At 55.9% G+C, this 27,525-nt stretch overlaps 9 protein-coding genes across 9 annotated transcripts; 7 read left to right on the forward strand and 2 right to left on the reverse strand.

The window, feature by feature from the left end:
* Positions 1-94: 94 nt before the first annotated feature.
* LOC144094286 (histone H4) lies at positions 95-1,111 on the forward strand. Its single transcript, XM_077628221.1, has one exon. It carries the CDS (start codon positions 491-493, stop codon positions 800-802), a length of 312 nt encoding a protein of 103 aa, XP_077484347.1. The 5' UTR covers positions 95-490; the 3' UTR covers positions 803-1,111.
* A 3,602-nt stretch (positions 1,112-4,713) lies between these two features.
* Positions 4,714-5,459, forward strand: LOC144094287 (histone H3). Its single transcript, XM_077628222.1, has one exon. It carries the CDS (start codon positions 4,813-4,815, stop codon positions 5,221-5,223), a length of 411 nt encoding a protein of 136 aa, XP_077484348.1. The 5' UTR covers positions 4,714-4,812; the 3' UTR covers positions 5,224-5,459.
* A 692-nt stretch (positions 5,460-6,151) lies between these two features.
* LOC144095646 (histone H2A-like) lies at positions 6,152-6,526 on the reverse strand. Its single transcript, XM_077629314.1, has one exon. The coding sequence runs from the start codon at positions 6,524-6,526 to the stop codon at positions 6,152-6,154; it is 375 nt and encodes a 124-aa protein (XP_077485440.1).
* A 263-nt stretch (positions 6,527-6,789) lies between these two features.
* LOC144094288 (histone H2B) lies at positions 6,790-8,578 on the forward strand. Its single transcript, XM_077628223.1, has one exon. The coding sequence runs from the start codon at positions 6,810-6,812 to the stop codon at positions 7,182-7,184; it is 375 nt and encodes a 124-aa protein (XP_077484349.1). The 5' UTR covers positions 6,790-6,809; the 3' UTR covers positions 7,185-8,578.
* A 403-nt stretch (positions 8,579-8,981) lies between these two features.
* On the forward strand, positions 8,982-9,841 carry LOC144094290 (histone H4). The gene has a single exon (XM_077628224.1). The coding sequence runs from the start codon at positions 9,221-9,223 to the stop codon at positions 9,530-9,532; it is 312 nt and encodes a 103-aa protein (XP_077484350.1). The 5' UTR covers positions 8,982-9,220; the 3' UTR covers positions 9,533-9,841.
* A 4,739-nt stretch (positions 9,842-14,580) lies between these two features.
* LOC144094291 (histone H3) lies at positions 14,581-15,281 on the forward strand. Its single transcript, XM_077628225.1, has one exon. It carries the CDS (start codon positions 14,635-14,637, stop codon positions 15,043-15,045), a length of 411 nt encoding a protein of 136 aa, XP_077484351.1. The 5' UTR covers positions 14,581-14,634; the 3' UTR covers positions 15,046-15,281.
* A 369-nt stretch (positions 15,282-15,650) lies between these two features.
* On the reverse strand, positions 15,651-16,340 carry LOC144095085 (histone H2A-like). The gene has a single exon (XM_077628882.1). It carries the CDS (start codon positions 16,338-16,340, stop codon positions 15,972-15,974), a length of 369 nt encoding a protein of 122 aa, XP_077485008.1. The 3' UTR covers positions 15,651-15,971.
* Positions 16,341-22,993: 6,653 nt separating this feature from the next.
* Positions 22,994-23,726, forward strand: LOC144095086 (histone H2B). The gene has a single exon (XM_077628883.1). It carries the CDS (start codon positions 23,017-23,019, stop codon positions 23,389-23,391), a length of 375 nt encoding a protein of 124 aa, XP_077485009.1. The 5' UTR covers positions 22,994-23,016; the 3' UTR covers positions 23,392-23,726.
* Positions 23,727-25,190: 1,464 nt separating this feature from the next.
* LOC144095087 (histone H4) lies at positions 25,191-26,050 on the forward strand. The gene has a single exon (XM_077628885.1). It carries the CDS (start codon positions 25,430-25,432, stop codon positions 25,739-25,741), a length of 312 nt encoding a protein of 103 aa, XP_077485011.1. The 5' UTR covers positions 25,191-25,429; the 3' UTR covers positions 25,742-26,050.
* The last annotated feature ends 1,475 nt before the right edge of the window (positions 26,051-27,525 follow it).

A 27,525-nucleotide genomic window follows, 5' to 3' on the forward strand; every position in this document is an offset into this window, starting at 1 on the left:
AAACCACGCGCACCTGTTTGCTTGCAACGCAGGCACGCACGAAAAAAAAAAAGACTGACAAGCAGCAACGACTAGGCATCAAGTATTTTTTTTTTCCATGCAAACGGAGCAGGCATGACCAAATATCGGTTATACAGCCACTATTGCGAAGTATAGGAGGTGCGCTTCGTTTTCCATTGTTTGCTATTTCCGTTTTTTTTTTCTTGCGCGGTGGGGGGTCGCGTGATGCAGAATGGGGCAGTCTTCGCGTTGCTTGGTTGTTTACGTGTGCGCCTTGATGCGGTCGTTTTGGCTACCTTGCTGGCGGCGCGGCAGCCCTCCGAGAGGGCTCAGTAGTGCTAGCGAGCCGGCGCTTGCGGAGGCGGACTCTCATTGGTCGAGGCGCCGCAGCGAATGGCGGCTTCGCGCTGCCAGCACCACAGGCCGCCGAGCGTAACACCATCATTCCCCGTTCTCGCCTCGGAGTGTACACTTCGTCGTCGGCACCATCATGTCTGGTCGCGGAAAAGGTGGCAAGGGACTCGGCAAGGGAGGCGCGAAGCGCCATCGCAAGGTATTGCGAGACAACATCCAGGGCATCACCAAGCCCGCCATCCGTCGTCTGGCGCGCCGAGGCGGTGTCAAGCGCATCTCGGGCCTGATCTACGAGGAGACCCGCGGCGTGTTGAAAGTGTTCCTCGAGAATGTGATCCGGGACGCCGTCACGTACACGGAGCACGCTAAGCGCAAGACTGTCACCGCCATGGATGTGGTCTACGCGCTGAAGCGTCAGGGCCGCACTCTGTACGGCTTCGGAGGCTAGTCCGTCCACCGTGTGCCGTCTGGACTTCGGCGTCGTGCAAGCACCCTTCTCGCGAAAAACAGCCCTCTTTAGGGCTACCCAACTGCTGCATGGGCAGCCGCTGGTCATGCGAACCAGAGCTCCGGTTCTCGTGTGTCCCTCTCTCCCCTTTGTTTTGCTACCGTTTTCTGCATCCGTTTTTCCTTTCCTTGCGGCCTGCCACAGCGAGCGGATCACGACCGAACGGCAACCAGGAGTGGTCTCAGGTAAGCAGTTCCGTTCTTGACTCTGTGCAGTAGCGCGTGCAGTCAGTACTGTGAGTGTCGTCCGAGGGAGCATGCTCGCTGTTTGCCTAGTCAGTCACTGTCAAACGCAGTGGACGGAGTAAAACAAAGTGTGTGCTCGAATTTGCAAAGTCTTTCTGCATTGACCGTCTGGGATTCAAGTGAGGCGGTGTTCGAGAGGTGACCGTTCCAGAAGAGCACAGTTTTTTTTTTTTCGCTTTAAATGCGGGGCCTCATGGAATTCGGGGTCAGGTATGCTCGACTTTGTGCCGTAGTGCGTGCAACAACAAGTAGGGTATGCGAAATGCAGAGCTTCGCAGTTGCGCATCACTCGTGTCCGCCTGCGAAATGATCACAGCTCGTTTGAATGTCGCGGAAAGAGCGACTGATAATGTTGGCTACCGCTTAAAAAAAAAAGGGGGGGGGGGGGGGAAATGCAAACAGAACGATTCGCCGAAGTCTGGTTAAGAGCGGAGATGCGAAGGTCCCTCTTTATTTTTTGGCCCATCGTGTTCTGCGTTGAATTTTTTTTGTGAAATGAAGGGCATTATAAAGTAGCCAATTACAGTTCCTACTCCCAACGTGACAGCGGCGGCGAGTTTTTTTGTTTTTTTCTTCTCCCGCACCAAGTTTACCCAACTCATCGGCGCAGAGCTGCGTTCCGAATCGAAATATTCAAGGCGGTGTAATGATTGCACTGCATTGCGTTTGGTCCAAAACCGTTACAGTTTTTCTCTATCGTAAATGTGGGGCGCTTTCTTGCCTGCAGGACATGTGGCCAGGTAATGCTATCACATTATTGAGCCCAAGTGTGCCATAAGGCTGTGCTAGTCAGCTTTACATGTCTGTGGCAGAAACACTGTTGGCGAATTTCAGCAGCCGTGCGCGCGTCAAAGAAAAAAAATTGGACGACTTGCAGCCATTCCTTGTATGCAGAGCGCCTCTCATAATCTGAAACCTGGAGGTAAACACACCTGGCCGAGAGACGTGCGAAATGGAGCATCGTGTTTCGTTTCCTGAATAGGCCTTTGTTCGTCAAATTGGGCTTCCAGAGTGTAACTCCAGATAAAAAACACAGGAATGAACGGGACGGACAAATTGCAAACCATTGCAGCACGCGAACAGCCCCTGCCTCAAGTGAAAAGGGGGAAAAGAAGCACACAGCTTGGTTGTCTGCATTCCAAGTGACTCAATGATTGGTTCTGTAGCGTGTTCCGCTGACCTGGAACAACATTGTAATGCTGGGGGGACTTAACTTTTTGTACACGACGGTGCGGACGTTCTCGTCACAGTCGACTTTAAGGAACCTGCAGGGTGGGATGAGCCGCCGAATGCCTCTTTAGTCTTGAGTCATTTTTTTTTTCTCCCCAGTTATGAGTACAATTAGATGATTTACCATCCCACTGGTGCACCGCTACAGACAGTTGTCCAAATTCATAGGAAGCGTTATTGCCTCCGACTGCCCAGTCGCTGTCCAATTTGTGTTTGCGACGATCACTTGCAGTGAATTATTATTATGAGACCACATTGTTGGAGCAGGTTCAATTCGTGAGTTTTTGACAGGCAGTACAGACACCGAAACGTACCTGTGAATAATAGCGTGCAAAAGCACTTCTCCCATGGAAACTGGAATATGCAGGATCTGTGTGGGAGCCTCATTGCAAAGAAAGGATGTAATGGAATAATACAAACGAGAGGACCCACCTTCCCTACTAACGCCTGAGAATGGAGTGCGCACACAAGAGCACAGGTGTAAAGTCAGTCGTCTCCAGTAAAGAGGAAAATTGGACTTGAACCTTTCCCTTAGGCCAATATTTTGTGCCACAGAACCCGACATGAATAGCTTTCTTTCTCTGCTTGCTGTAAAGGAGTCGTCTGAAAAGTTTCTAACGACTATGCAAAAAATCTAACTCTCTCAGGGTGAAAAAGCGCCGCGGGAAAAATCCACGTATTCATCATTTACCCGAGTCGGTTTTTGCTTCGCGCGGCAGCAGCAGTCGACTGCGCGACGCGGACTCTGCTGTCTCGGAGGCGGGTATACTTGCGCAGGCGACACGAAGGGGGCGCCGCAGCCCCGCGCTGCGCCGACTGTGTTGCGTTGGCAGGGAGGGAGGAGCAGCTCAGCTCCGGGCCTCAAGTATTCCGTTGCGTGGCAAGCGTTGGGCGCTTTAATGGGGGCTCGCACCCAGGCCGGTAGACGTCCTGCGCGAATTTTTGTTATTATTTTTGGTTTGCAAGCTAGAAGCGTCGGAACTGTGCCCGCAAATTTCGTTGCGGTGCGGCCGTAGCAGAGCGCTATTCTACGCGGGCCCCTACAGATATGCACATCCTGGCCTATGCTATGCAAGGAAAACGACAGGGCAGTGGATATAAAGCACTTTTCTTTCTATTTTTTTCAATTGGCCGCAGTCAGTTGATCTAACCCAGGCATGCACTTCCGTTTGTTTCTAAGGTGACCGCAGGAAGTACACCTCAATTACGGAGAGATGGGATGCATTCTTTACGCGCGCTGCTCTTGCTCACTAACCTTGCCTGCCTAGTACTCGAAGCATATTGTCCCGCAGATGCAGGAGAGCTTTTAGGCATTTATGCGCGGCTTCCGTGCACTGCACTGTGCCCAGTTCTTTCTGTGCAGTAAATAGTAAATTGGTTCATCTCTTGCGGTGGTTTGCGAGCTTGGCGCCCGGGGAGTTTTTTTTTTTTTCGCAATCCCGTTGCTCTTTGTCTCCAAGACAAGAAAGCCTCTAACTGATAGCGTTGTGCGCATACCTATCCAGCGAAGCGCATGAACTTCGCAGGCGGCTGTGAGAAGTAGTGGGTCTTCGTTTTGCTCCGCACTTTTGTCTTCTCCGCTGGCGTTGAACCTTCTATGATTGCTTTCCAGTAATGCGGCCTAACTCGGCCAACAATCGCCGCTTTTTTTTTACACGCGCGACAGTCTGTTCTACACCAGTAACGGCACGTGCTTTTCAGGCATGCGGCGGCGACACACTGTAAGGTATCCACATCCAAGCTTGGGAAAGCAGCCACAGTGCCTGGGCAGGGAGAAAAAGTGCCTTTTATAAAATTGCACGCCACCACTTTAATCTTTACACTCGCCTCTCACATTCATTCGCTCATGCCGACCGCAGTGCACTTAACAATTTTGGTTGCTGCCTCCTTCCTTTGCCTATTGAAATGAGCCAACAAACAGCGAAAATAATTACTTTCTCCTCCTCAACTAAAGTTCAGTTCTATACTCAGAATGTCTCCCGGAGCATTCATTGCTTGCTGTCGCGCTAGTAGCTTCGCCTTTCTTTTCGAAAGACTCATTGCCCGGTATGTCCAAGAAGACAAGCTCGTTGCAGTGCGCTAACGCCACACGGAACGACCCGCAACCGCGTCGACACCCTGGTGTGGTGGCAAAGTCGACGCTGCCGCGTACGCCCGGCTCCTGCCAGAGGGCTGCTTTTGCTGTGCGGGCAAACCTAAAGGATAGGCGCACCGTAATCTTGCGCTAGACCACGGTTCCACACCCACTTGTCTCACCTTTGCCAGGCGCGAAACCAACGCGCGCTCGAAAAGTAGTATTTCCAGCATTCTGGCGGCCGCCGCAGAACGGAGGGAAGCTATCGGTCCGTCAGCGGGGACCAATCGGGTCGGAGAGAGGGCGCGAGGGAGCAGCGCCGCCGCGCGGCGCGGAACACAGTCTCTCGCCGCCCGTCTCCGAAGGCAGTCCGTCCGTTACCAGCGTCCGCGTCCGGCACCATGGCTCGCACGAAGCAAACCGCGCGCAAGAGCACCGGTGGCAAGGCCCCCCGCAAGCAGCTGGCCACAAAGGCTGCTCGTAAGAGTGCGCCAGCTACCGGAGGCGTGAAGAAGCCTCACAGATATAGGCCTGGCACCGTGGCACTTCGTGAAATTCGCCGATACCAAAAATCGACCGAACTTCTCATCCGCAAGCTGCCCTTCCAGCGCCTGGTGAGAGAAATCGCTCAGGACTTCAAGACCGACCTGCGCTTCCAGAGCTCGGCCGTCATGGCACTTCAGGAGGCCAGCGAGGCATACCTGGTCGGTCTCTTCGAGGACACCAACCTGTGCGCGATCCACGCCAAGCGCGTCACCATCATGCCGAAGGATATCCAGCTGGCGAGGCGCATCCGCGGCGAGCGCGCCTAGAGCGCAGTGGCGCCCGGCACTTGGCGCCGCCGCCGCCGCCGCAGCAACGCATCACAACGGTCCTTCTCAGGACCACCCAAATGTTTGCTTTGGCCACGGGCGCACGAAACCGAGCTCCGAACCCGGCCGGTCCCTCTCTCTCGAACACTGCGTTTCGCAGCTGCTGGAAAACGAGGTGAGTTGTTGAAAGCCATGGCCCTGGCGTCTTCCGCGGGCTCGCGCTTGTAAATAACATCATTGCACAAGTCACGCGCGCGCGCCCAGTTTTGTGGGGGTAAATGCGGCGCTGGGCGCGCAAGTGAATGCAGCACGCGCCGCCTACATTAGGTGCACCTTGATACGCCGCGTACGTATTTATTGCTGTGTGAATAGTTTCTGTCGATATTACCGTCCGCTCACCTATTTTATTTCGTGTCTGCATTCTGCCTGCTGTGGCTTATTTCCGCTGTCCCAGTTCACGTCCTTCGGTATCTATGGCAGATGCCCGCGGTGGCGAAAAAAAAAAAAATCCCGTCCCTTGTTCTCTATTACTGTCTCAGTAAAGCCACTTCGTCATTCTCTCTAGCGCTGCTATGTGAAACCCCTGCTAGGGAACTGCCAAAAAAAAAAAACAATGCGCTGGTCATGCCCCTTATTAACGCTCTACTGGCCTCCTGCTAGCGACTGGGCCAGGAAAAGGAAAGGAAGAAGGGGCCGATAAAACTAAATAAAAGCCAACCTGTGTGCGGCGCGCAGTGAGGCAAACACTTTGAAAAAACAGCCAGCGTGAGAGGGACGCAGCGGTCCAGAGCAAATAAAAAAAACAAAACCCAAAGGTATCACACAGCGAGGCCCCGCCGTGGCAGGCAGTTGGTTGGTCCTGATAAGGACCGTTAGTTGGGCGCTGCTGATGCGGCGGGCGCGCCTCCACAGACGTGCGGTAGACCGCTCACGCCTTCTTCTCGGTCTTCTTGGGGAGCAACACGGCCTGGATGTTGGGCAAGACGCCGCCCTGGGCGATGGTAACTCCCGAGAGCAGCTTGTTCAGCTCCTCGTCGTTTCGGATGGCCAGCTGCAGGTGGCGCGGAATGATTCTGGTCTTCTTGTTGTCCCGAGCAGCGTTGCCCGTCAGCTCGAGCACCTCGGCGGCCAGGTATTCGAGGACGGCGGCCAGGTAAACGGGGGCGCCCGCTCCGACGCGCTCCGCGTAGTTGCCCTTACGCAAGAGACGGTGAATTCGACCCACGGGGAACTGCAGTCCCGCGCGGCTCGAGCGGGTCTTGCTCTTGCCCTTGGCCTTGCCTCCTTTTCCGCGACCTGACATGGTGACTTCTGTTGTACGCTCGAGAAAGAACGGGGAACGCCGCGTGCGAGAACAGACAGGAACGGGCTGCTGCTTGATACTACGAACCTCGAGAGCGCGCCGCGATACCGCGACGGGAGCGCTGGAGGGAGGGTGAGGAGGCCGCGACGCGTCGACCAATCGCGCGGCGGCCTGGCTCCGGTCGCTTGAACACCACGGTGCCAGTATAAAAACGCCGCGCGCCCCTGCGCGCGCGTTCTTTCGACACCGTCCGTCTCCCCGAGCGCAGTCGTAACTGATCGTCATGCCCCCTCAACCGTCGGGAAAGGCCGTGAAGAAGGCCGGAAAGGCGCAGAAGAATGTGCGCGCAACCGACAAGAAGAAGAAGAAGCGCCGCAGGAAGGAGAGCTTCTCCATCTACATCTATAAGGTGCTCAAGCAGGTGCATCCGGACACTGGAGTATCCAGCAAGGCCATGTCCATCATGAACAGCTTCGTGAACGACATCTTCGAGCGCATCGCGGCCGAGTCCTCTCGCCTGGCCCACTACAACAAGCGCTCGACCATCACGAGCCGGGAGATCCAAACTGCGGTGCGTCTCTTGCTGCCTGGCGAGCTGGCCAAGCACGCCGTGTCCGAAGGCACCAAGGCTGTCACCAAGTACACCAGCTCCAAGTAGGCGGCACATCGCGCTCGTCGCCAGTCGTCCCCCCCAACAACCTCAACGGCTCTTTTCAGAGCCAACCAAAGTGTTTGCATCGTCGAGTCTGCAGGTAGCGGCGCGATGCTCCGGGCCCCTTTCTCTCTCTGTGTTTTGATTGTTTAAGTTGTTTTCTTCATTAGCATGTAGCCTCGAGAAATGGATATCAGGCGGTTGAAATAGCAGCGGTTTTGCTTAGGCAGCATGCAATACAGCCAGATTGTTAAAGAACAATATTTCGAATTAGTTGTAGGAGAACTGTAAAGGAAATATATATGTATGTATGCATGTGAATACTCATCCGCATGAGCACGTAAGAGAGAAGAAAAAAAAAAGAAGCTTCTACCTATTATATGCTTGCTTAAGTGTGACGGCAGGAGGTAATTTATTGCGGAATTCCCCCGGTTTGGGTTTGTGTGGATATTTGGCCTTAAGAAGAGGTTATCGTTTCGTGGCCGCAACACGTGCCTGCGGACGTCGGGGAGGCCACTGTGTTCCCTCAGTCTGTTCTTAGGAAATTCGAAAGGAAAACAGTTTGCCACCCGTGGCGTGCCCCATCTGGCCAGCGGTATTCGAAGGGAGGGAGGAAGTACTTACGTACAGCTGTAAGGGTTACATACACCAATGTGCAGGACGTAGAACTGGGCAGTACAGTGCGGCGGACGTAGCTGTAGCAAATCAGTCCGCAGAGAAGCCACGCTTCACACTGGCCACCGGGCGAGCGCGCACTCGCAGAATATGAAGCGCTACAAGCACAATTTGCTGTGTCGTTAGTAATGTGCGTGTCCCCCAGCGCGTGCGGCGCGCCCGCGTTTTTGTTTTCTTTTTTTTTTTCCCCGGTAAGAACGGCGAAAAATTCCGACGCTGGCAGCTGTTTGGTACCTTCTTTGGCTTCTTGCGGCCGATGCTGTCGTGCCAGATAGAGCAAGTAAGTCCTCGAACACGAGCAGATTATCGTATCGCGCGTGTGCACAATAGCCTGGCAATGGTCGGAAAACTGAAAGCGACGCTCGCACAGCTCGGGTTCGATCCAGCGAGCCGAAAGTGGGAAGAGAGGTGGTGAGACATTTGTTCTATGTGGCTGGAAAATTTTAAAGCTGTGCATTGGTTACTTTTTGAGATAAACGTATTTCTATGTAGTCCGCAAGAGAAACTGGTCGTTTCTCGGCATCCTGGCGACCGGGAGAGGAGGGGGAGCGAGGTACGTGCGCCGCGAACGGCCGTAGTCGCCCTCTCAAGGGCCCGCTCCGATGTGGTCACGGACACGGTGAAGTGTGTGCGGGAAGTTGGGGACACACACACACGATAAGTGAGTGCTTAATTTCCCCTTAGCAATGCACGTTTTGAGAACGGGCAGGTTTTGAGGACAAAAAAAAAAACCGCTTCTGCAGCTTCACAAGTCGCGAAACCCGCTAATTGTTGGTAGCGCCAGCAATGACGGTGTCCTTGGTGTGTCTTTAAGGGGCGCGCGATTTAACGGTGTAAACTCTCCCCTGCCAGTGGGGGGGGGGGCAGCAAACAGAAACCACGCGCACCTGTTTGCTTGCAACGCAGGCACGCACGAAAAAAAAAAAAAGACTGACAGCAGCAACGACTAGGCATCAAGTATTTTTTTTTTTCCATGCAAACGGAGCAGGCATGACCAAATATCGGTTATACAGCCACTATTGCGAAGTATAGGAGGTGCGCTTCGTTTTCCATTGTTTGCTATTTCCGTTTTTTTTTTTCTTGCGCGGTGGGGGGTCGCGTGATGCAGAATGGGGCAGTCTTCGCGTTGCTTGGTTGTTTACGTGTGCGCCTTGATGCGGTCGTTTTGGCTACCTTGCTGGCGGCGCGGCAGCCCTCCGAGAGGGCTCAGTAGTGCTAGCGAGCCGGCGCTTGCGGAGGCGGACTCTCATTGGTCGAGGCGCCGCAGCGAATGGCGGCTTCGCGCTGCCAGCACCACAGGCCGCCGAGCGTAACACCATCATTCCCCGTTCTCGCCTCGGAGTGTACACTTCGTCGTCGGCACCATCATGTCTGGTCGCGGAAAAGGTGGCAAGGGACTCGGCAAGGGAGGCGCGAAGCGCCATCGCAAGGTATTGCGAGACAACATCCAGGGCATCACCAAGCCCGCCATCCGTCGTCTGGCGCGCCGAGGCGGTGTCAAGCGCATCTCGGGCCTGATCTACGAGGAGACCCGCGGCGTGTTGAAAGTGTTCCTCGAGAATGTGATCCGGGACGCCGTCACGTACACGGAGCACGCTAAGCGCAAGACTGTCACCGCCATGGATGTGGTCTACGCGCTGAAGCGTCAGGGCCGCACTCTGTACGGCTTCGGAGGCTAGTCCGTCCACCGTGTGCCGTCTGGACTTCGGCGTCGTGCAAGCACCCTTCTCGCGAAAAACAGCCCTCTTTAGGGCTACCCAACTGCTGCATGGGCAGCCGCTGGTCATGCGAACCAGAGCTCCGGTTCTCGTGTGTCCCTCTCTCCCCTTTGTTTTGCTACCGTTTTCTGCATCCGTTTTTCCTTTCCTTGCGGCCTGCCACAGCGAGCGGATCACGACCGAACGGCAACCAGGAGTGGTCTCAGGTAAGCAGTTCCGTTCTTGACTCTGTGCAGTAGCGCGTGCAGTCAGTACTGTGAGTGTCGTCCGAGGGAGCATGCTCGCTGTTTGCCTAGTCAGTCACTGTCAAACGCAGTGGACGGAGTAAAACAAAGTGTGTGCTCGAATTTGCAAAGTCTTTCTGCATTGACCGTCTGGGATTCAAGTGAGGCGGTGTTCGAGAGGTGACCGTTCCAGAAGAGCACAGTTTTTTTTTTTTCGCTTTAAATGCGGGGCCTCATGGAATTCGGGGTCAGGTATGCTCGACTTTGTGCCGTAGTGCGTGCAACAACAAGTAGGGTATGCGAAATGCAGAGCTTCGCAGTTGCGCATCACTCGTGTCCGCCTGCGAAATGATCACAGCTCGTTTGAATGTCGCGGAAAGAGCGACTGATAATGTTGGCTACCGCTTAAAAAAAAAGGGGGGGGGGGAAATGCAAACAGAACGATTCGCCGAAGTCTGGTTAAGAGCGGAGATGCGAAGGTCCCTCTTTATTTTTTGGCCCATCGTGTTCTGCGTTGAAATTTTTTTGTGAAATGAAGGGCATTATAAAGTAGCCAATTACAGTTCCTACTCCCAACGTGACAGCGGCGGCGAGTTTTTTTGTTTTTTTCTTCTCCCGCACCAAGTTTACCCAACTCATCGGCGCAGAGCTGCGTTCCGAATCGAAATATTCAAGGCGGTGTAATGATTGCACTGCATTGCGTTTGGTCCAAAACCGTTACAGTTTTTCTCTATCGTAAATGTGGGGCGCTTTCTTGCCTGCAGGACATGTGGCCAGGTAATGCTATCACATTATTGAGCCCAAGTGTGCCATAAGGCTGTGCTAGTCAGCTTTACATGTCTGTGGCAGAAACACTGTTGGCGAATTTCAGCAGCCGTGCGCGCGTCAAAGAAAAAAAATTGGACGACTTGCAGCCATTCCTTGTATGCAGAGCGCCTCTCATAATCTGAAACCTGGAGGTAAACACACCTGGCCGAGAGACGTGCGAAATGGAGCATCGTGTTTCGTTTCCTGAATAGGCCTTTGTTCGTCAAATTGGGCTTCCAGAGTGTAACTCCAGATAAAAAACACAGGAATGAACGGGACGGACAAATTGCAAACCATTGCAGCACGCGAACAGCCCCTGCCTCAAGTGAAAAGGGGGAAAAGAAGCACACAGCTTGGTTGTCTGCATTCCAAGTGACTCAATGATTGGTTCTGTAGCGTGTTCCGCTGACCTGGAACAACATTGTAATGCTGGGGGGACTTAACTTTTTGTACACGACGGTGCGGACGTTCTCGTCACAGTCGACTTTAAGGAACCTGCAGGGTGGGATGAGCCGCCGAATGCCTCTTTAGTCTTGAGTCATTTTTTTTTCTCCCCAGTTATGAGTACAATTAGATGATTTACCATCCCACTGGTGCACCGCTACAGACAGTTGTCCAAATTCATAGGAAGCGTTATTGCCTCCGACTGCCCAGTCGCTGTCCAATTTGTGTTTGCGACGATCACTTGCAGTGAATTATTATTATGAGACCACATTGTTGGAGCAGGTTCAATTCGTGAGTTTTTGACAGGCAGTACAGACACCGAAACGTACCTGTGAATAATAGCGTGCAAAAGCACTTCTCCCATGGAAACTGGAATATGCAGGATCTGTGTGGGAGCCTCATTGCAAAGAAAGGATGTAATGGAATAATACAAACGAGAGGACCCACCTTCCCTACTAACGCCTGAGAATGGAGTGCGCACACAAGAGCACAGGTGTAAAGTCAGTCGTCTCCAGTAAAGAGGAAAATTGGACTTGAACCTTTCCCTTAGGCCAATATTTTGTGCCACAGAACCCGACATGAATAGCTTTCTTTCTCTGCTTGCTGTAAAGGAGTCGTCTGAAAAGTTTCTAACGACTATGCAAAAAATCTAACTCTCTCAGGGTGAAAAAGCGCCGCGGGAAAAATCCACGTATTCATCATTTACCCGAGTCGGTTTTTGCTTCGCGCGGCAGCAGCAGTCGACTGCGCGACGCGGACTCTGCTGTCTCGGAGGCGGGTATACTTGCGCAGGCGACACGAAGGGGGCGCCGCAGCCCCGCGCTGCGCCGACTGTGTTGCGTTGGCAGGGAGGGAGGAGCAGCTCAGCTCCGGGCCTCAAGTATTCCGTTGCGTGGCAAGCGTTGGGCGCTTTAATGGGGGCTCGCACCCAGGCCGGTAGACGTCCTGCGCGAATTTTTGTTATTATTTTTGGTTTGCAAGCTAGAAGCGTCGGAACTGTGCCCGCAAATTTCGTTGCGGTGCGGCCGTAGCAGAGCGCTATTCTACGCGGGCCCCTACAGATATGCACATCCTGGCCTATGCTATGCAAGGAAAACGACAGGGCAGTGGATATAAAGCACTTTTCTTTCTATTTTTTTCAATTGGCCGCAGTCAGTTGATCTAACCCAGGCATGCACTTCCGTTTGTTTCTAAGGTGACCGCAGGAAGTACACCTCAATTACGGAGAGATGGGATGCATTCTTTACGCGCGCTGCTCTTGCTCACTAACCTTGCCTGCCTAGTACTCGAAGCATATTGTCCCGCAGATGCAGGAGAGCTTTTAGGCATTTATGCGCGGCTTCCGTGCACTGCACTGTGCCCAGTTCTTTCTGTGCAGTAAATAGTAAATTGGTTCATCTCTTGCGGTGGTTTGCGAGCTTGGCGCCCGGGGAGTTTTTTTTTTTTTTCGCAATCCCGTTGCTCTTTGTCTCCAAGACAAGAAAGCCTCTAACTGATAGCGTTGTGCGCATACCTATCCAGCGAAGCGCATGAACTTCGCAGGCGGCTGTGAGAAGTAGTGGGTCTTCGTTTTGCTCCGCACTTTTGTCTTCTCCGCTGGCGTTGAACCTTCTATGATTGCTTTCCAGTAATGCGGCCTAACTCGGCCAACAATCGCCGCTTTTTTTTTACACGCGCGACAGTCTGTTCTACACCAGTAACGGCACGTGCTTTTCAGGCATGCGGCGGCGACACACTGTAAGGTATCCACATCCAAGCTTGGGAAAGCAGCCACAGTGCCTGGGCAGGGAGAAAAAGTGCCTTTTATAAAATTGCACGCCACCACTTTAATCTTTACACTCGCCTCTCACATTCATTCGCTCATGCCGACCGCAGTGCACTTAACAATTTTGGTTGCTGCCTCCTTCCTTTGCCTATTGAAATGAGCCAACAAACAGCGAAAATAATTACTTTCTCCTCCTCAACTAAAGTTCAGTTCTATACTCAGAATGTCTCCCGGAGCATTCATTGCTTGCTGTCGCGCTAGTAGCTTCGCCTTTCTTTTCGAAAGACTCATTGCCCGGTATGTCCAAGAAGACAAGCTCGTTGCAGTGCGCTAACGCCACACGGAACGACCCGCAACCGCGTCGACACCCTGGTGTGGTGGCAAAGTCGACGCTGCCGCGTACGCCCGGCTCCTGCCAGAGGGCTGCTTTTGCTGTGCGGGCAAACCTAAAGGATAGGCGCACCGTAATCTTGCGCTAGACCACGGTTCCACACCCACTTGTCTCACCTTTGCCAGGCGCGAAACCAACGCGCGCTCGAAAAGTAGTATTTCCAGCATTCTGGCGGCCGCCGCAGAACGGAGGGAAGCTATCGGTCCGTCAGCGGGGACCAATCGGGTCGGAGAGAGGGCGCGAGGGAGCAGCGCCGCCGCGCGGCGCGGAACACAGTCTCTCCCCTTCCCGTCTGGACCTCCGAGGAGTGCGGATGCGTCCCACCTCTCCTCTCGAGACGTACTCGTTTTTGACGACTACGCCTCGCCTCCGCCGCGCCCGGCGCACCCTCCTGCCCGCCCCTTGGACGATCGCAAGGAGCTCCGAGCGCGGCCAGCGCCGTCCGGCGCCCATCCCAAGGAGCCAGTAGGCCTTCCCGCCGACTCGTCGCCCGCGTAGGGCCCCGTCGTCCTACTCCGAGTAGGCCTACCCGCCCGGCGGCCGCTTCGGCGGCCGGGTAACCCTCGCCCGCCGGGAGAGCCTCTTCGGGCCGTCGTCGTCAGCTGCAGCGGCGGCGGCCCATGTTTCCTGTGACCCCCCAGCAGCCGGCGCACCTGATGACGGCGGCGGCTTCATCGCCTCCCTGACTCCGGCTGTGCTGCCCCGGACGGAGCGCGGCTTCCCTGCTGCCCTCCGCCCTCCCCGCGCGCACTCGTGCGTGAGGGGCCCCGACGCGCCGTCTTCATGGCGGTTCCCAGCGTCACCTCCCCCTGCTGCTGTCCTGACGCAGCTCCCGGCGTGAACTAGAACATCTCCGCCGGTCCCTGGTCGCCAGTCTACTGACGCCCGGCTGTTACCACAGCCCCTGCGCGCCGCCGGCAACGGCGGTTCCCAGCGCACCCCGCCGCGCTGCCTCACAGCAGTCTACCAGCGGTCCCCTACCGGCCACCCTTCGGTGGCACTCTGCAGGCAGCCTCGGCTACCTGCAGCCTTCGCCTGCCCTGGCCGGCTCTCCGGCTGCTCCTGGGTCACGGCTCCCTGCCCCCGGCAGGCCCCCGACGACGCGCGCCACTCCCAGCGCGCGCCGTTCATCTTCCCCCCCCAGCGAGACGGCTGCTTGCTGCGTGCCGGTGCCTCGGGTGCTGTCTCCGGTGTCTTGTGAAGTGTGTAGTGCTGTCCCTGTCCCGTGTCACCACCCCAATCCCCCTCCCCTCCCCCACATCCCAATCCCCTTCCCCTGGCCCCTAAGAGTGATGCCCACGAGGCCAACATAAGTTGGGGCCAGTATCCCCCTCCCCAGAATATCCCATAGTACCAACCACCACCACCACCAGTCTCTCGCCGCCCGTCTCCGAAGGCAGTCCGTCCGTTACCAGCGTCCGCGTCCGGCACCATGGCTCGCACGAAGCAAACCGCGCGCAAGAGCACCGGTGGCAAGGCCCCCCGCAAGCAGCTGGCCACAAAGGCTGCTCGTAAGAGTGCGCCAGCTACCGGAGGCGTGAAGAAGCCTCACAGATATAGGCCTGGCACCGTGGCACTTCGTGAAATTCGCCGATACCAAAAATCGACCGAACTTCTCATCCGCAAGCTGCCCTTCCAGCGCCTGGTGAGAGAAATCGCTCAGGACTTCAAGACCGACCTGCGCTTCCAGAGCTCGGCCGTCATGGCACTTCAGGAGGCCAGCGAGGCATACCTGGTCGGTCTCTTCGAGGACACCAACCTGTGCGCGATCCACGCCAAGCGCGTCACCATCATGCCGAAGGATATCCAGCTGGCGAGGCGCATCCGCGGCGAGCGCGCCTAGAGCGCAGTGGCGCCCGGCACTTGGCGCCGCCGCCGCCGCCGCAGCAACGCATCACAACGGTCCTTCTCAGGACCACCCAAATGTTTGCTTTGGCCACGGGCGCACGAAACCGAGCTCCGAACCCGGCCGGTCCCTCTCTCTCGAACACTGCGTTTCGCAGCTGCTGGAAAACGAGGTGAGTTGTTGAAAGCCATGGCCCTGGCGTCTTCCGCGGGCTCGCGCTTGTAAATAACATCATTGCACAAGTCACGCGCGCGCGCCCAGTTTTGTGGGGGTAAATGCGGCGCTGGGCGCGCAAGTGAATGCAGCACGCGCCGCCTACATTAGGTGCACCTTGATACGCCGCGTACGTATTTATTGCTGTGTGAATAGTTTCTGTCGATATTACCGTCCGCTCACCTATTTTATTTCGTGTCTGCATTCTGCCTGCTGTGGCTTATTTCCGCTGTCCCAGTTCACGTCCTTCGGTATCTATGGCAGATGCCCGCGGTGGCGAAAAAAAAAAAAATCCCGTCCCTTGTTCTCTATTACTGTCTCAGTAAAGCCACTTCGTCATTCTCTCTAGCGCTGCTATGTGAAACCCCTGCTAGGGAACTGCCAAAAAAAAAACAATGCGCTGGTCATGCCCCTTATTAACGCTCTACTGGCCTCCTGCTAGCGACTGGGCCAGGAAAAGGAAAGGAAGAAGGGGCCGATAAAACTAAATAAAAGCCAACCTGTGTGCGGCGCGCAGTGAGGCAAACACTTTGAAAAAACAGCCAGCGTGAGAGGGACGCAGCGGTCCAGAGCAAATAAAAAAAACAAAACCCAAAGGTATCACACAGCGAGGCCCCGCCGTGGCAGGCAGTTGGTTGGTCCTGATAAGGACCGTTAGTTGGGCGCTGCTGATGCGGCGGGCGCGCCTCCACAGACGTGCGGTAGACCGCTCACGCCTTCTTCTCGGTCTTCTTGGGGAGCAACACGGCCTGGATGTTGGGCAAGACGCCGCCCTGGGCGATGGTAACTCCCGAGAGCAGCTTGTTCAGCTCCTCGTCGTTTCGGATGGCCAGCTGCAGGTGGCGCGGAATGATTCTGGTCTTCTTGTTGTCCCGAGCAGCGTTGCCCGCCAGCTCGAGCACCTCGGCGGCCAGGTATTCGAGGACGGCGGCCAGGTAAACGGGGGCGCCCGCTCCGACGCGCTCCGCGTAGTTGCCCTTACGCAAGAGACGGTGAATTCGACCCACGGGGAACTGCAGTCCCGCGCGGCTCGAGCGGGTCTTGCTCTTGCCCTTGCCTCCTTTTCCGCGACCTGACATGGTGACTTCTGTTGTACGCTCGAGAAAGAACGGGGAACGCCGCGTGCGAGAACAGACAGGAACGGGCTGCTGCTTGATACTACGAACCTCGAGAGCGCGCCGCGAGAGAGAGAGATGGATGTTCTTGGGGAAAGGAATAAGAAATTGGGGGGAGCACGACGCGTGCGGTAATTTCTCTCTTTAGGTGAGGAAATGGTCGTTGCGCCGCGCAGGGGGAGGGTAGGAGGAACAGGATAGTGGGAGAAAGTAGAGCTCGCAGATGCGCAGTCGCGATTCCCGTCTTCGCGTATTCGGGCCGGGAGGGGGAGGCCGCGCCAAGAGCAGAGCGCCGATGCGCACTCGACTGGGAGACAGAGCCGACTGAGAGAGCGAGGGGCGTGGTTTGGAGGCGCGCGGACCGCAGGGAGGCGCAGGTCTCTCGGCCAATAGGGAGGTGGCTGGATGTGCGCGTGAATGCCGGCAAGCGGCGTGTTTACCGAGCATGGAATGCGGGGCAGCAGGCCAGGGTCGATAATCTTGGTACACAGTTACCGTTACCCATCACCATCTGACGTAACTGTGCGGCACTTCAAAAGGTGCGGTTTGTAGGGGATATCCGCCAGGGAGGGGGAGGTTAAAACCGCTCCAGCAGTTCGGCATCTCGTACATATTGGAGCAGAGCCCCGAAGGCGCGTCGCGTTTTCTCGCGCGGGCCGGCTGGGAAAAGCAGTTGTTGTGCGCTCTCGCAGGGCAGGGCCAGGCGTCTGTAGCTTGCCTCCAGTACTTCTCTGTGCTTCTTGAGGGCAGGACACTTTGAGAGGAGGTGATCGAGCGTTTCCACTTCTCCACAGTCTTTGCACATGGGGCTGGCTGCGCCTCGTAGACGATGCATGCGCTCGGCTGTCCAGACGCAGCCTATGCGCATCCTAAGGAGGGTGGTCCGGTCAATGAGATCGAAGTCACGGGAGCTTATGGGCTTCGGTGCTTTGCCTGCGGCTACTCTGGCATCCGGGTGTTGTGCGACGATGCGGGCTTTGATGTTGTGCCGGGCCACATCGAGGGGGGATATTGCAGTGCACTCCGGTGTGCCGTCGGCGTGAGCTTGCTTGGCCAGTTGGTCAGCCTGCTCGTTGCCGCTGATTCCGACGTGGGACGGGAGCCATTGGAGCAGAACGTCGCGGCCGAGTGCTCGTGCCTGGCGTAGCTTGTTGTCCAGGTTGGCATACATGGGCAGTGTATGGTGCGACCTCCGCAGCGTGGTGAGCGCAGCCTTGGAGTCACTGAGGACGACAGCTGGAGAGAGGTCTGGTGTCTCCAGGATGAGATCAGCTGCCAAGTGCAGGGCGGCAACTTCTGCGGTTGTGGACGAGGCACTGCATGTGAGGCGGCTCTGCCTGGCGATGCCGAGAGAAGGGACTACACATGCGGCAGCCGCTGATGCGCCTCCTTCCAGCACAGATCCGTCGGTATATATCTCCACTCGGCCGCTGCAATCCTCGTGGAGAAGCGCAGCGGTTTCTTGCTGTAGCGCGCAGACGGGTGTGTCTTTCTTGGATCGCACGCCTGGGATGACGGTCTGGATGCTGAGCGGGGCGCGCAGGTGGGGCGGAAGTGCCGGGCTGCAGCTAGAGGGCGGTCGGGCGATGTGCGCACCAAACAACTGTGCTGCGCGGCCCATGTGCGAGTGGCGGGCTTCGGACAGTCGGCTGAGGAGTTGCGAAGTTCCCGGAGCTCTTTGCATGCGCTCGACAGTGTTGAGGGCTGTTAGTTGTGCCCGGAGAGAGATCGGCCATGTGGCAGCTTCTGCATAGGTGGCAGGTACTTGCGACCAGCGCGGCAGGCGCATAAAACGGCGGATCGCAGCGCGTTGGTCTACGTCGATGGCGCGCCACAGGCTGGGGCGCAGGTCGACGAGCGGTAGAGCGTACAGGAGTTTAGGTACCGCTATCCCGTTGTAGAACCGGTATGCCAGCTCTGGGGAGCAGCCTTCTCCTTTGGCTTGTAGTCGGTTAGCCACATCGGCCACTTGGCGCGCCTCTTTCCGCAGTTTAGCTACAGCTGGCCGCCAGGTGAGCTGCGCGTCGATAACGAGTCCAAGATAGCGGGCACTTTTTTTCCACGGAAGGGGCACCCCTTTTAGCTGCAGGTTGGGTATAAGTTTCCATGCAGCAGGACGAGGGTGGAGCACGAGGGCCTCCGTTTTGGAAGTTGACAAGCTGAGCCCCACGGTGGAGAGATATTCTCCGACACATTCTAGTGCATGTTGCAACTGCGCTCTAACTGTACGACCAGACAGTGTGGGGCCACTGCAGTAGAGGGCTATGTCGTCAGCATATATGCTGACGCGCACCTGATACAGAAGGGAACGAGGGATAATGTTCGGGATGTTAGCCAGCACGATATTAAATAAGAAGGGACTAAGAACACTGCCCTGCGGAACGCCCTTGGTGATGTGGCGGGGTGTGCTGAGCGAGCCACCAACTTTCACACGCATTGTTCTGCCTGAGAGAAACGATTTGACATAGCGGTATAAATTCTCAGCCACGCCTATGTTTACCAGAGCATCAAGTATAGATGCGTGGGCGAGCGAGTCAAAAGCGCTCTGAATGTCGAGGAGGACGAGGTAGGCAGCCTGCTTCTTATATTTTGCTTCCTCTAAGAAGGCCGATATTTCCGCTATGCAGTCGGCGGTGCATCGGGAATGGCGGAATCCGCTTTGTTCTGGTGCCAGTGCACCTCTCACGTCCGCCATCCATTGAAGCCGCTTCAGTGCCATATATTCCATCGTTTTCCCTGGGACTGAGGTGAGAGATATCGGCCTGTAAGAGTTGATGTTTGCAGAAGGCTTTCCCGGCTTCAGGACAGGAATAACGATGGCAGTGCGCCAGGACTGGGGGACATCTCCGGTTGCAAATACTTCATTGTAAGCTTCAAGCAGGCGCTGACGTTGGTTACAATTTAAATTCCTCAGCATCTGGTGAGTGACTTGATCTGAACCTGGGGCACTTCGCCGCTTGCGCTTGTGTTCGAGCGCGACATCCAGCTCGTGCGTTGTGAAAGGCTCAGTGCACAGGGCATGAAATTCGCGCGAGAACCATACGAAAGGTACGAATGGAGAAACAGAAAAGATGGAGGCGATGGGCGTGTCACTCACCAGAGTGGGGACAAAGTGTTCAGCGAGGAGGTCGGCCAGCGCAAGAGCATCTATCCCTTTAGCCACCGCTATGGAAAGGGCAGGGAAGCGTGGTGCTTTGGAGTGCAGCATTGATGAAAGAATCCGCCAGCCGCGAGCCTGAGCACGGGGTTCGTCCAGGGCACGACACACTGAAATCCAGCTGCGACGACGCAGCCGTTTGGCGTGACGCAGGCACGCAGCATCCAGACGCTTGTAGATAGTCCAGTGTGCGGGCTTGTTCGTGCGCCGTGCACGGCGTTGAGCCCTTCGACGCGCAGCACGCAGGTTCAAGAGTTTGATGTCTGGCACAGGTGTTCCGGGGAGCACAGCACAGCGTATTGTGGCACCACTCGCACAGGCGGCAATGTGATCGAAGAAGTTATGTGGTTCACATGGATTTTGCTCACATAGCTCGCGGAAGCGCGACCACTGCACTACACTGTATGTCACTTTGTCCGCAGGGCGTTCAGTTCGTGGCAAGATGTCAATAGGCAGGTGGTCTGATCCTGCAGTATCGGGGTGCGTAGACCAGTCGTAGACACAATCTGGGGAAGCCACGCTGAGGTCGATAGCTGTAGGAGTGCAGCTCGGACGCACAAACGTTGGACTACCTGTGTTCAACAGGTTCAGTCCCGCAGCGCGAATAGCGTCTAGCACGTCACATCCCTGTCTGGATGAGGTGCGGGAACCCCACTCAACATGGCGACAGTTGAAGTCACCACAAATGAGTAGGTTTTGCTTGATTCGTTGAGTGAGACGAACGATGAGCCGTGCGTCCCACGGGTATCCAGGCCGCACATAGACACTTGCAACGGTGGTGTCAGTTCCCCCGAGTCGCACTGTGACGGCAACACACTCGACGGGGCCACCGGTGAGGTCTGCAGTAGGCACTACATGGTGCGCAAAAGATGCACGGACATATATAGCTGCCCGAGGGGATCCAGGTGGGTGTGCGGCGTCGGTGCAAGGAATGTCAGCACAGGTCACCAGCGCGCACTCGGTTGGGCTGCTGTAGCCCAAGTATCCGGGAAGTACGAGGTCCTCTGCGCGCGTGTAAGTCTCTTGTAGCGCGATGACGTCGTACTTTTGTAGAGGTAGCATGGCTGCTAGCTCAGGTTGACGGCGGCGTAGATGGCAGCAGTTCCACTGCAACACACGCGGCCGGTTGACGCGACTGTTTCTAGCCATGATGGTTCAGAGCTTGCTGTGCTGCAAGTGCAGCTGCACATAACTGGCGGGCCGGAGATGCGCTGGGCAATTCCTCTATGAGGGCACGAACGGCAGCGGCAAGCGCGGCGATGACAGCATCACGCTGGTCGAGCTGAGCGATAGGTGCGCTGTCTGGCTTCCTCCCTACAACCACGTCACGGAAAGACCGAGCGGTATGCGGGAGCGCTGGGGCACAGTTGCGTGCAGTGACACTTCCAATTGGAGTCACAGTGACTTCCGTCGCCGGTTCACAGTGTGCTTCGATGTCGGTATTGCTTCCCGTTTTTGCCGCTGGTCTATTGGGCAGGGTGTCAGCAAGCGTAAGGTCCTGCTGTGTTGGTGCAGGGGGGCCCTTTTTGGTTGAATCCGCAGGAGCTGTCTGGCTTGAAAATGCAGCAGAGGTTTGTTTTGCAGTAACTGCACGGCGAGCGTCACGGCGAGACATGGGCTGATGCGATGACGCCAGGAGGACGGCCACTTTGCGTTCTTGTTGCCAACGGGGGCAGCGCGGCTCGGTTGATGTGTGCGTGCCGTTGCAGTTAATGCATCGCGGCCGGGGTGAGTCACATCGGGACTTGTGGTGATCGCGTCCACAGCGGAGGCACCTCGGCTTTGCGGTACACACAGCAGTGGCATGGCCGATGACACCGCACTGCAGGCATTGGAGCGGCCTCGGTAGTCGGGCGCGGACGGGGCGGCGCAGTTTGAAGAGGGAGACCTCTTCGGGTGGGTGGGTGCCCGCGAAGCGGAGTATGATGTCGTTTCCGCTTCTCGTGCAGGCTAGCACCGGCACCTTGCACTCGATGCCCGACATGATGTCCTCGGTCGAGAGCGCGCGGTCCACGCGAAACACTCGACCGGTGCAGCTGTTGCCGCCGGCCTCCTTGGCTCGGACCTTGATGTCGCAGATGGTGGTGATGCCGAGGAGTGGGTCGAGGTCGGCAGATGCGTGCGCGTCCACGGCGACCACGTTCCGGCGGAAATTCACACGCACAGCTTTCACCCCCGGTAGTTTGGACAGTTGAGCGGCGATGGCGTCTCTTGTTGGCTTTAGATAGTTGGCCATCCTGTCCACGGGATAGTAAAGAACGGTGGCGATGTCCGACTTCTTTCCCTGTTGTGGTGGTGCTGCGGTGAAGCGCGCTGCCGACGGCTGAGCGGCAGGAGCCAGGGGAGCCGCTGCGGTGGTTTGTATGCGGCGTCTTGGGGCATTCCTCGCTGGCTTTTGTACTGCGGCGCCAAGCCCCTTCGCTGTCGCTCTGTCGGGCTCCGCGGGAGGGGGAGTGGGGAGCCGCCTGGCCGGAGGGGCACTGGCTCTTTTTTCTGCGTAGGCGAGAGCAGCACGTTCGTAGTCTGCCTCTGTGAATGCTTCGGCCGGGGCGGGGTTTGTTGTGGCGGCAGGAGCGGGGAGCACATTGCTGTCTGCTTCTGGAATGGCTGGATTTTGGGAATCCAGGCATGTCTGGGTGTCATCGTGTTGACACGCCGCGTCAGCTGTACTCGGCTTGGTTGAGAGCAGGGCTGGGCCGTGGGCTGCTTCGCTACGGCTGATGATGACAGGTGTGATGCTGTCAAATCGTCGTAGCCGCGGTGGCGGCGGTGTTACAAAGGTTTCAGCGCATCCACCTTTGCTTGCTTCCTGGCCGCTGGCCGCATTCACCGAGGATGTGCTGGCGATTGCGGGTGCGTCGCCAGGTGGAGGGGTCCTCTGCATCGCAGTGACCAGGCGGGCCGCTTCTCCTTGGCGCTGAAGGGTGGCGTTCGCTTCAGTGATCAGTTTTCGCAGGCTGCGGGAGCACCCGAAGCTGTTTATTCGCCTGTGACGATGGAGGGCGTTTCGGATGCCATCCTCATCGAGCATGTGGAGGGCATCTTCTTCGTCCGCCATGGTTCAGATGGTAGGGGTGCCGATGGTCAGGGGGCTGGAGGGGCCATGGCACACAGGCCACGGGGAGTGGGCCTGAGCTAGGCTATGACGTAATGGAAAAAAAGAAAAACTAAAAGAAAAAAAGGAAACTCTGGGACACGGGAACAGGCGGACTCGATGCCGCGAAGGGAGCGCTCGGGTAAACAGGAGAGGGCACGAAAAACACGTTTTCTCCCTACGGAGGTCGACGATCATCAGCGCGCCGCGATACCGCGACGGGAGCGCTGGAGGGAGGGTGAGGAGGCCGCGACGCGTCGACCAATCGCGCGGCGGCCTGGCTCCGGTCGCTTGAACACCACGGTGCCAGTATAAAAACGCCGCGCGCCCCTGCGCGCGCGTTCTTTCGACACCGTCCGTCTCCCCGAGCGCAGTCGTAACTGATCGTCATGCCCCCTCAACCGTCGGGAAAGGCCGTGAAGAAGGCCGGAAAGGCGCAGAAGAATGTGCGCGCAACCGACAAGAAGAAGAAGAAGCGCCGCAGGAAGGAGAGCTTCTCCATCTACATCTATAAGGTGCTCAAGCAGGTGCATCCGGACACTGGAGTATCCAGCAAGGCCATGTCCATCATGAACAGCTTCGTGAACGACATCTTCGAGCGCATCGCGGCCGAGTCCTCTCGCCTGGCCCACTACAACAAGCGCTCGACCATCACGAGCCGGGAGATCCAAACTGCGGTGCGTCTCTTGCTGCCTGGCGAGCTGGCCAAGCACGCCGTGTCCGAAGGCACCAAGGCTGTCACCAAGTACACCAGCTCCAAGTAGGCGGCACATCGCGCTCGTCGCCAGTCGTCCCCCCCAACAACCTCAACGGCTCTTTTCAGAGCCAACCAAAGTGTTTGCATCGTCGAGTCTGCAGGTAGCGGCGCGATGCTCCGGGCCCCTTTCTCTCTCTGTGTTTTGATTGTTTAAGTTGTTTTCTTCATTAGCATGTAGCCTCGAGAAATGGATATCAGGCGGTTGAAATAGCAGCGGTTTTGCTTAGGCAGCATGCAATACAGCCAGATTGTTAAAGAACAATATTTCGAATTAGTTGTAGGAGAACTGTAAAGGAAATATATATGTATGTATGCATGTGAATACTCATCCGCATGAGCACGTAAGAGAGAAGAAAAAAAAAAGAAGCTTCTACCTATTATATGCTTGCTTAAGTGTGACGGCAGGAGGTAATTTATTGCGGAATTCCCCCGGTTTGGGTTTGTGTGGATATTTGGCCTTAAGAAGAGGTTATCGTTTCGTGGCCGCAACACGTGCCTGCGGACGTCGGGGAGGCCACTGTGTTCCCTCAGTCTGTTCTTAGGAAATTCGAAAGGAAAACAGTTTGCCACCCGTGGCGTGCCCCATCTGGCCAGCGGTATTCGAAGGGAGGGAGGAAGTACTTACGTACAGCTGTAAGGGTTACATACACCAATGTGCAGGACGTAGAACTGGGCAGTACAGTGCGGCGGACGTAGCTGTAGCAAATCAGTCCGCAGAGAAGCCACGCTTCACACTGGCCACCGGGCGAGCGCGCACTCGCAGAATATGAAGCGCTACAAGCACAATTTGCTGTGTCGTTAGTAATGTGCGTGTCCCCCAGCGCGTGCGGCGCGCCCGCGTTTTTGTTTTCTTTTTTTTTTTCCCCGGTAAGAACGGCGAAAAATTCCGACGCTGGCAGCTGTTTGGTACCTTCTTTGGCTTCTTGCGGCCGATGCTGTCGTGCCAGATAGAGCAAGTAAGTCCTCGAACACGAGCAGATTATCGTATCGCGCGTGTGCACAATAGCCTGGCAATGGTCGGAAAACTGAAAGCGACGCTCGCACAGCTCGGGTTCGATCCAGCGAGCCGAAAGTGGGAAGAGAGGTGGTGAGACATTTGTTCTATGTGGCTGGAAAATTTTAAAGCTGTGCATTGGTTACTTTTTGAGATAAACGTATTTCTATGTAGTCCGCAAGAGAAACTGGTCGTTTCTCGGCATCCTGGCGACCGGGAGAGGAGGGGGAGCGAGGTACGTGCGCCGCGAACGGCCGTAGTCGCCCTCTCAAGGGCCCGCTCCGATGTGGTCACGGACACGGTGAAGTGTGTGCGGGAAGTTGGGGACACACACACACGATAAGTGAGTGCTTAATTTCCCCTTAGCAATGCACGTTTTGAGAACGGGCAGGTTTTGAGGACAAAAAAAAAAAAACCGCTTCTGCAGCTTCACAAGTCGCGAAACCCGCTAATTGTTGGTAGCGCCAGCAATGACGGTGTCCTTGGTGTGTCTTTAAGGGGCGCGCGATTTAACGGTGTAAACTCTCCCCTGCCAGTGGGGGGGGGGGGCAGCAAACAGAAACCACGCGCACCTGTTTGCTTGCAACGCAGGCACGCACGAAAAAAAAAAAGACTGACAGCAGCAACGACTAGGCATCAAGTATTTTTTTTTTTTCCATGCAAACGGAGCAGGCATGACCAAATATCGGTTATACAGCCACTATTGCGAAGTATAGGAGGTGCGCTTCGTTTTCCATTGTTTGCTATTTCCGTTTTTTTTTTTCTTGCGCGGTGGGGGGTCGCGTGATGCAGAATGGGGCAGTCTTCGCGTTGCTTGGTTGTTTACGTGTGCGCCTTGATGCGGTCGTTTTGGCTACCTTGCTGGCGGCGCGGCAGCCCTCCGAGAGGGCTCAGTAGTGCTAGCGAGCCGGCGCTTGCGGAGGCGGACTCTCATTGGTCGAGGCGCCGCAGCGAATGGCGGCTTCGCGCTGCCAGCACCACAGGCCGCCGAGCGTAACACCATCATTCCCCGTTCTCGCCTCGGAGTGTACACTTCGTCGTCGGCACCATCATGTCTGGTCGCGGAAAAGGTGGCAAGGGACTCGGCAAGGGAGGCGCGAAGCGCCATCGCAAGGTATTGCGAGACAACATCCAGGGCATCACCAAGCCCGCCATCCGTCGTCTGGCGCGCCGAGGCGGTGTCAAGCGCATCTCGGGCCTGATCTACGAGGAGACCCGCGGCGTGTTGAAAGTGTTCCTCGAGAATGTGATCCGGGACGCCGTCACGTACACGGAGCACGCTAAGCGCAAGACTGTCACCGCCATGGATGTGGTCTACGCGCTGAAGCGTCAGGGCCGCACTCTGTACGGCTTCGGAGGCTAGTCCGTCCACCGTGTGCCGTCTGGACTTCGGCGTCGTGCAAGCACCCTTCTCGCGAAAAACAGCCCTCTTTAGGGCTACCCAACTGCTGCATGGGCAGCCGCTGGTCATGCGAACCAGAGCTCCGGTTCTCGTGTGTCCCTCTCTCCCCTTTGTTTTGCTACCGTTTTCTGCATCCGTTTTTCCTTTCCTTGCGGCCTGCCACAGCGAGCGGATCACGACCGAACGGCAACCAGGAGTGGTCTCAGGTAAGCAGTTCCGTTCTTGACTCTGTGCAGTAGCGCGTGCAGTCAGTACTGTGAGTGTCGTCCGAGGGAGCATGCTCGCTGTTTGCCTAGTCAGTCACTGTCAAACGCAGTGGACGGAGTAAAACAAAGTGTGTGCTCGAATTTGCAAAGTCTTTCTGCATTGACCGTCTGGGATTCAAGTGAGGCGGTGTTCGAGAGGTGACCGTTCCAGAAGAGCACAGTTTTTTTTTTTTTCGCTTTAAATGCGGGGCCTCATGGAATTCGGGGTCAGGTATGCTCGACTTTGTGCCGTAGTGCGTGCAACAACAAGTAGGGTATGCGAAATGCAGAGCTTCGCAGTTGCGCATCACTCGTGTCCGCCTGCGAAATGATCACAGCTCGTTTGAATGTCGCGGAAAGAGCGACTGATAATGTTGGCTACCGCTTAAAAAGAAAGGGGGGGGGGGAAATGCAAACAGAACGATTCGCCGAAGTCTGGTTAAGAGCGGAGATGCGAAGGTCCCTCTTTATTTTTTGGCCCATCGTGTTCTGCGTTGAAATTTTTTTGTGAAATGAAGGGCATTATAAAGTAGCCAATTACAGTTCCTACTCCCAACGTGACAGCGGCGGCGAGTTTTTTTGTTTTTTTCTTCTCCCGCACCAAGTTTACCCAACTCATCGGCGCAGAGCTGCGTTCCGAATCGAAATATTCAAGGCGGTGTAATGATTGCACTGCATTGCGTTTGGTCCAAAACCGTTACAGTTTTTCTCTATCGTAAATGTGGGGCGCTTTCTTGCCTGCAGGACATGTGGCCAGGTAATGCTATCACATTATTGAGCCCAAGTGTGCCATAAGGCTGTGCTAGTCAGCTTTACATGTCTGTGGCAGAAACACTGTTGGCGAATTTCAGCAGCCGTGCGCGCGTCAAAGAAAAAAAATTGGACGACTTGCAGCCATTCCTTGTATGCAGAGCGCCTCTCATAATCTGAAACCTGGAGGTAAACACACCTGGCCGAGAGACGTGCGAAATGGAGCATCGTGTTTCGTTTCCTGAATAGGCCTTTGTTCGTCAAATTGGGCTTCCAGAGTGTAACTCCAGATAAAAAACACAGGAATGAACGGGACGGACAAATTGCAAACCATTGCAGCACGCGAACAGCCCCTGCCTCAAGTGAAAAGGGGGAAAAGAAGCACACAGCTTGGTTGTCTGCATTCCAAGTGACTCAATGATTGGTTCTGTAGCGTGTTCCGCTGACCTGGAACAACATTGTAATGCTGGGGGGACTTAACTTTTTGTACACGACGGTGCGGACGTTCTCGTCACAGTCGACTTTAAGGAACCTGCAGGGTGGGATGAGCCGCCGAATGCCTCTTTAGTCTTGAGTCATTTTTTTTTTCTCCCCAGTTATGAGTACAATTAGATGATTTACCATCCCACTGGTGCACCGCTACAGACAGTTGTCCAAATTCATAGGAAGCGTTATTGCCTCCGACTGCCCAGTCGCTGTCCAATTTGTGTTTGCGACGATCACTTGCAGTGAATTATTATTATGAGACCA

Source organism: Amblyomma americanum, chromosome 6, assembly GCF_052857255.1.
Source record: "Amblyomma americanum isolate KBUSLIRL-KWMA chromosome 6, ASM5285725v1, whole genome shotgun sequence".
Classification (NCBI taxonomy): Eukaryota; Metazoa; Arthropoda; class Arachnida; order Ixodida; family Ixodidae; genus Amblyomma; species Amblyomma americanum.